This window comes from Mandrillus leucophaeus, unplaced genomic scaffold, assembly GCF_000951045.1.
Source record: "Mandrillus leucophaeus isolate KB7577 unplaced genomic scaffold, Mleu.le_1.0 Scaffold360, whole genome shotgun sequence".
NCBI lineage: Eukaryota > Metazoa > Chordata > Mammalia > Primates > Cercopithecidae > Mandrillus > Mandrillus leucophaeus.
In genome coordinates, this window is record NW_012103810.1 from 3,384,952 (window position 1) to 3,392,367 (window position 7,416).

Here is a 7,416-nt window from a genome sequence, read left to right on the forward strand (position 1 = left end):
AATCCCAGCACTTTGGGAGGCCGAGGTGGGTGGATTACCTGAGGTTAGGAGTTCCAGACCAGCCTGGCCAACATGGTGAAACCCCATCTTTACTAAAAAATACAAAAAATTAGCTGAGCGTGGTGGTGGGTGCCAGTAATCCCAGTTACTTGGGAGGCTGAGGCAGGAGAATTGCTTGAACCCGAGAGGCGGAGGTTGCAGTGAGCCAAGATGGTGCTATTGCACTCCAGCCTGGGCAACAAGAGCAAGACTCCATCTCAAAAAAAACAAAACAAAACAAACAAACAAACAAACAAAAAAGAAAAATAATGGAAAGTCAATGAAGGTTTCACCAATAGATAACATGGTCAGACTCATGTATTAGAAAGATGTCCCTGTTGTGCTGAGTGGAGAATGAGAGGGAGGTGAGACTGACAGGAAACAGATCAATGATAACGTGTTGCAGTAATCTAAATGAGAGATGGAGACCTGAACTAGGGTAATATAGGGGAGATGCAGAGAAGTGAACAGATTAGAGATTTAGGGTTCAGACTAATCATTAATTTGAATGGAAGTTAGAGAGGGGGAAAGACAAGGATGATGGCCTGGTTTATGGCATGGACAGTTAGATGCATGGCAAAATTAATTATTGGATTAGAGAATATATGAAGAGAAGAAAGACTAGGGAGAAAAATGGTGAGTTCACTTCTGCATATACGTTCAGAGTTTGATGTGCCAGTGAGATAGCTAAGTAGAGACATCTAGCAGAAGTTGGATACCTAGGTCTATAGTTTAGAAGAAAAATCAGAGCTGAAGAAATAGAACTGTCAGCATATAGGAGTCAATGGGAATGAATTTCCCAGAGATTTGTTGAGCATACGAAATGATGGATTAGGAAAGAACCTATGCCTTGGCAACATCATGGGACTTTTTCAAATTAACTTTCTTCTCTCCAGAGCACACTTACCCCATACTTTTGATGCTCCCCATTGCTAGTGGCCTACCCAGTATTCATTCCCTCCTTCCAACTATATAGAAACTGATTTTATCTGGCTGGCAGCATGCAAGTTTGATTTCTCAACTTATAGAGGTTTTTTTTTTTTTTTTTTTTTAAGTAAAAAAGATGATAGAATATAGACTTTTCTGGTCCTTTTTATATTTTTTATCTAACAATATGTATATTTTTATAGTGAAATTTTATCTATATTTAATACTTGTTTTCAGTCTCCGGACTCCAAAGGCTATAAAAGTATTATTAGTGTTTTTTCTCTACTACAGCAACTAATAAAAGTTAAATCAGGATAACACAGAGAAGGATGGGCTATAATTTTAGATAGAGTTGTTAGATAAGGCCTTTCTGCTAAGTTAACATTTAAGCAGAGACCTGAATGAGTGAGGATATAAACCATGTAGATAGCTGGGGTACTAGTATCCTAGGCAGTGGTAATAGTGAGTGCCAAAGTCCTAAAGTGAAAACATGCTTATTGTGTTTGAAATATAAAGCAAGACTCACTGTGACTGGAGAGAGTGAAGGAGGGGCAAGTGGAAGGACATCACCCTACCCTAACATGGTTTTTCTTTTTTATAGCAGTTATCACCTTCTAGCAAGTATGTATACTATATAAATTTACTTGTTATATCTATAGTGGATTGTTTCATATCATCCTATAGCACTGTGGTTTTTTTTGTTTTTTGTTTTTTTTTAAATCCTTTCTCAATGGACTAGAGCAACAGAAATCAAACTTGTCTCTTTCCTTGGTCTTTTACTTCCTTCCTTCAGACCCTAGGTAGCCTTTCAATGATCTTTCTATAATGAGAATCTCATCTGGTCATACTGCAGCTTAAAACCCTTTAATGGCTCCTGACTGCTTATAATTTTAAGCATAGTATAAAGGGCTCCTCATGACCTAACCCCTCATCAGTAATCCAAACCCATCTCCTACAGCTAGGGCCAGCCACACCAAATATTTATAGTATACCAATGCTTTTAAAACTTTTCTACGAAATACTCCCAGTAGCAAAGGAAGAATGACTTATTCCTGATGGACAGAGATGGGAGAGGCACACTGAAAACACAAACTTCTTTGAAGTTTCTTATTTCATCCTAAAAATTCATGTGGTCATTGTACTCAATTCTATAACATATTTATCTTTGTTTTAACTTTAAAAAGTTTAATCCCAGCTGAGCACGATGGCACATGCCTGTAATCCCAGCACTTTGGGTTGCCAAGGCAGGCGGATCACATGAGGTCAGCAGTTTGATACCAGCCTGGCCAACATGAAAAAACCCTGTCTCTACTGAAAATACAAAAATTAGGTCAGGAGTGGTGGCTCATGCCTTTAATCCCAGCACTTTGGGAGGCCGAGGTGGGCAGATCACTTTAGGTCAGGAGTTCAAGACCAGCCTGGCCAACATGGCGATACCCCGTTTCTACTAAAAATACAAAAATTAGCCAGGCGTGATGGTGCACACCTGTAGTCCCAGCTACCTGGGAGGCTGAGGCATGAGAATAACGAACCCGGGAGATGGAGGTTCCAGTGAGCCGAGATTGCGCCACTGCACTCCAGCCTGGGTGACAGAGTGAGACTCCGTATCAAAAAACAAAAACAAAAAAAGTTTAATCCCTGCAATATAGTTGAATAAAATAAATGTTATAGGAAAATAGGAATGTTGAGATGCAGTCTGTGATTTTGTAAACACCTCAACACGCTACCACAAATCCCTGGGTGAACTTGTACTCCTGTTTCATGTGCAAGAGTTACCAATTCACACTTCTGTACCTTAACACAGGGGTCCCCATCCCCCAGACTGGTACCCGTCTGCAGCCTTTTAGGAACTGGACTGCACAGCAGGAGGTGAGCTGCAGGCAAGTGAGCATTATCGCCTGAGCTCCGCCTGTTATCAAATCAGCAATGGCATTAGATTCTCATAGGTACACAAACACTATTGTGAACTGCACACACAAGGGATCTAGGTCGTGTGCTCCTTATAAGAATCTAATGCCTGATGATATGAGGTGGAATCCCAAAACCATTCCCTGGCTGTCTGTGGAAAAACTGTCTTCCACAAAATCGGTCTCTGGTGCTAAAAAGGTTGGGGACTGCTGCCTTAACACATGCTTCTCTATAGATGGAATAGCCTTTCTCTACTTCTCTACCTGTGACATCTTGTTCATCTTCAAGACTCTCCTGAAGCCCCTCTATGAGTCATCTAAGTAGACAGAGCATACCCTTGTCTATATTACCACTGCTTTTACATATTTATCACAAGACTTATATACTGCAATTATTTTTTACAAGTCTATATTACTGATTAGATAATGATCTTCTTGAGATTAGTGGCCATATCTTATTTGCCTATGTATACTAATGTTAGTTAACATTTATTGTTTACTATGTGACAAGGGTTTTATATGCATTATTTCATTCAATCCTCAAACTCAGGAGGTTATTACAGAGAGAGTGAAGTTCCATGAGGGCAGGGCTTGTTATTTTATTCACTAGTGTATGTATCTCTTGTGCCTAGTACGGTGCCTGGAACATTGAAGGCACTTAAAAAGGGTTTGTTCAGGCTGGGCACAGTGGCTCACACCTGTAACCCTGCCTGAGCTTCACCAAGGCGGGAGCTGAGGCGAGCAGATTGCTTGAGCTCAGGAGTTTTGAGACCTGCCGGGCAACATGGTAAAACCCATCTCTACAAAAGATGCAAAACAGCCTGTTGTAGTGGTGTGTGCCTGTAATCCCCGCTACTTGGGAGGCTGAGGCGGGAGGACTGCGTGAGCCCAGGAGGTCAAGGCTGTAGTGAGCTGTGATGGAGCCACTGCACTCCAGCCTGAGTGACAGGGCGAGGCTCTATTTAAAAAAAAAAAAGGTGGGGCGATTGTTGAACAATGAGGAAACCAAAGCTTGGAGAGGTTAACTAACTTGTCCAGGGTGTACAGTTAGTAAGTGGAGGAGACTAGATTTTAAATCCAGGTCTGCTTGACTGTATGTAGATCATAAAGTCTTTGCTTTGCTGCCTGTCTGCAAATTCCAGCTCAGAATTTGGTACAGAGAAGGCAGATAGTAGACATCTGTTGAATGAATGAATGTCTTTTACCTTTAGATTACTTATTTGCTTCACCCTAGCATTTCCTTATTTCTTCATTTCTCTATCCTGATTTTTAATCTCTAGGCCTATGACACAAGCCACAGTGGGTATGGATAGACCTAGCTTTCATCCTGCTTCTCTTCTTATCAGTAAATATTACTGCTATACATAGAGAAGAAAATCTTTATTAGTGGAAAAACACATGGATATTGCACTAGGGGTAGTTACTTATTAAGAGTTGTTTTTTATTACATAGTGTCAAATAGTTCTAAAACACAAAATGAAAAATAGATGGTCATAAAACTTGTAAAAATTAACCCAGAATTTCCAAATTTTATATTTTTGTGGTCATTATTTTTCTTTCTTAGTAAAGGCGAACAAGAAGTTCATAAAAACTAAGGTATTTATACAGATTAACTTCATTTATTTATTATTATTTTAAAAGAGATGTTGCCTGGGCTGGAGTGCAGTGGCAAAATCATAGTTCACTGCAGGTTTAAACTCCTGGGCTCAAGGGATCCTCCTGCCTCAGCTTCCCGAGTAACTAGGAATACAGGCATGTCCCACCATGCCTGACTAATTTTTATTTATTTATTTATTTATTTTTTGCTATGTTGCCCAGGTTAGTCTCTAACTTCTGGCTTCAAGCAATCCTCCCACCTCAGCCTCCCAAAGGACTGAGATTATAGGCATAAGCTACTGTGTCTGGCCAACTTTGTTTTTTATACTGTTAATAAAACTTTCTAAATAAAAGAGTAATTACATAATGGCATAATTTCAAGTTACAGTAAACAAGAAAGTGAGGATGTCTTTTTTTTTTGAGACAGAGTCTCATTCTGTTACCCAGGTTGGAGTGCAGTGGTACGATCTCGGCTCACTGCAACCTCTGCCTCCTGGGTTCAAGTAATTCTCCTGCCTCAGCCTCCCAAGTAGTTGGGATTACAGGTGCACACCACCATGCCTGGCTAATTTTTGTATTTTTAGTAGAGATGGGGTTTCACCATGTTGGCCCAGCTGGTTTTGAACTCCTGACCTCAACTGATCCACCCACCTCGGCCTCCCAAAGTGCTGGGATTACAGGTATGAGCCACCACGCCCGGCCGTGAGGATGTCTTTTCTGTAGCATTTATTTTAGTTCATCTACCTGCAACTGACCTGGAGAAAAGCAAGGCATAATAATGTGGTTATAGAATATACTTCAAAAGCTAGGTTCCAGTTAGATGATTATTGTATAGCTTGAATTGTAAAAGTTACAAGAACATTAGTAAATGTTTATATAAGCACAAAATATTTTAAAACTGTGGCACTTCTGAAAAGCGTGCTTATTTATTCATTTTTGTTTGCTAGTTTGTTAAAAGAATGTTGAAAAGGAGTCAGACAAATCTAGGTTATAATCCTGGTTCTCCCCCTTAATAACTGTGTCACCTTAGGGCAATTATTTAATATTTCTGAGCTCATTTTCCTTGAAATGTATATAATAATTCCCAGTTAGTTGGACTGTTGGTGAGATTAGAAGTCTGTGTAGTAGTGAGCATAGTACCAGGCACGTGGCAGCACTCAAAGGCCTGCTTCTTTATTTCACTCTGGTTTCATAATGGCATGCACTTAAATCACCATTTCCTACACTAAAGTTTCCTGTGTCCACTTCCTTCAATGTACATCACCTCCCATGTCAAAAATGCATTAAAATATATTAGGGGGAAAATGTTCAAGGAATTTTCAGTCTGTCTTTTCTAGATGTCATAAAAAGACTTTATGTGTATGTGCATAATGCTTCCTGGTTCTTTCTGCTTATAATAGCAATGTTGCACCTGTATTACTGAATACCAACAGCCAGCTGGACCTGCACATTGGCTATCCCAGGTATATTCCTGTTACCTACACTAAGCTCCTGTAAGCATTTGAGTTTGCAACCTCTCTTAAACACTGAACTTCCTTAGAACATCTACCATTTCATTAAAAAATTTTTTTATCTGCATATCATTTCTTAGACAAGGAAATCACAAAGCAGCCATGTATCGTTAAACAATCTAATGTGTAATAATTTACAAAAAATTACCTGATGGAATATCGGCTCTTTTACCTTAAGGTAAACCTGCAAAATATTAGAAAAAACACGTGAATGAAGTACATTATGAAGGGAAGAAAAACCAATTCCAACTACTCTGCAAATCCCAAACCTCTTCTGCTTCCCCCATCTTACTCAGACTTGAATCCAGCCATGTAAAAGCAATCAGATCAAGTGGCATGCCACAAGAAGGCTGGGAGCTACAGGAGGATTTCCTTAGTGCTAGCCCTGTTATGGTGAGCAGAATGTTTTAGATCTGTTGTGGACCACTGCAAACTCTGCATCAGTATCAAGGAGGGATAAGGATACATGGATACTCATGAGGAGTGAAGAAGTTATGTTGACAATCCCCGTAACAGATCTGTTCTACAACAGAGAGAACACCGGACGTAGAGATAGGAGTAAATTTCAACCTTTGCCACTTACTTGCTACAGGCCTTGGACAAGTTAACTAAAAGAGGCATCCTTCCTCATCTGGATAATGAACAATAATAGTGGTGAGGAATGATAAGCTAAAATACCTGAAAGTGTCTAGCATACAGTAGGGGCTCAGTAAGTGAAGACATTTAAAACAAATTTCTTGTGCTTTCTTATGCTTCCAGAAATCTCTAACTCACCTTTCTAGATGCATTCGCAGTTACACAAACCCTAGTTGTAGGTTCCAATGTCATGTGGATGATTAAGCTCAATGCCTAGTTAAGATTTAACATGTATGTATTGCCCTATAGGAGCACAATTTTTAAATGATATGGTACAGGGGAATCAAAATTCAAGTCATAACCCTGCCATGACTCTCATCACTTGCAAGATACAGTTCAAATTTCTTAGCCTTTCTGTTTGGTCTCACTATTGTCTTCTTGTCTCCTCCTCATCCAAGTCTCCAGAAAGTACTGTGCTTCCTACAATGTGCTAGTTTCACACTTCTGTATTTTTAAACATGCCGCTCTTTACTTTGTTCAGAAATCCTCCTCTACTCATTAATCATCTTTTAGGACTCAACTCAAACTATACCTCCTTCTTGAAGCCTTTTCTGATCCTTTCTCTACACAGCAGAAGCAACCAGTCACCCTCCTTTCTACCATTACTCTTCATGTATAAACTTTGTGGCATTTAATAGTTTGTTTTTTCTCCCTACAAGACTATGATATTTCTGATACTAAGTACTAGATTTAGATATTTCTATATCCTTATTTAATGTAGCAATCCCATAAAATTTTATATAATTTTATTATTTGGCTACAAAATTTCTACCCTCAGTACAAAAAAAAAGAAAAAAAAA

The 7,416-nt window shown here is 39.3% G+C and overlaps 1 protein-coding gene across 2 annotated transcripts in view; it reads right to left on the minus strand.

Annotated features, from left to right (window-relative positions):
• The window catches only part of ACER3 (alkaline ceramidase 3), a 73,142-nt gene that overhangs the window by 30,683 nt on the left and 35,043 nt on the right, over nt 1-7,416 (minus strand). For both annotated transcript variants that reach the window (XM_011989743.1, XM_011989742.1), the window contains one exon: nt 6,129-6,164. In XM_011989743.1, the coding sequence (XP_011845133.1) occupies nt 6,129-6,164 (36 nt within the window). The remainder of the gene's footprint in view (nt 1-6,128; nt 6,165-7,416) is intronic.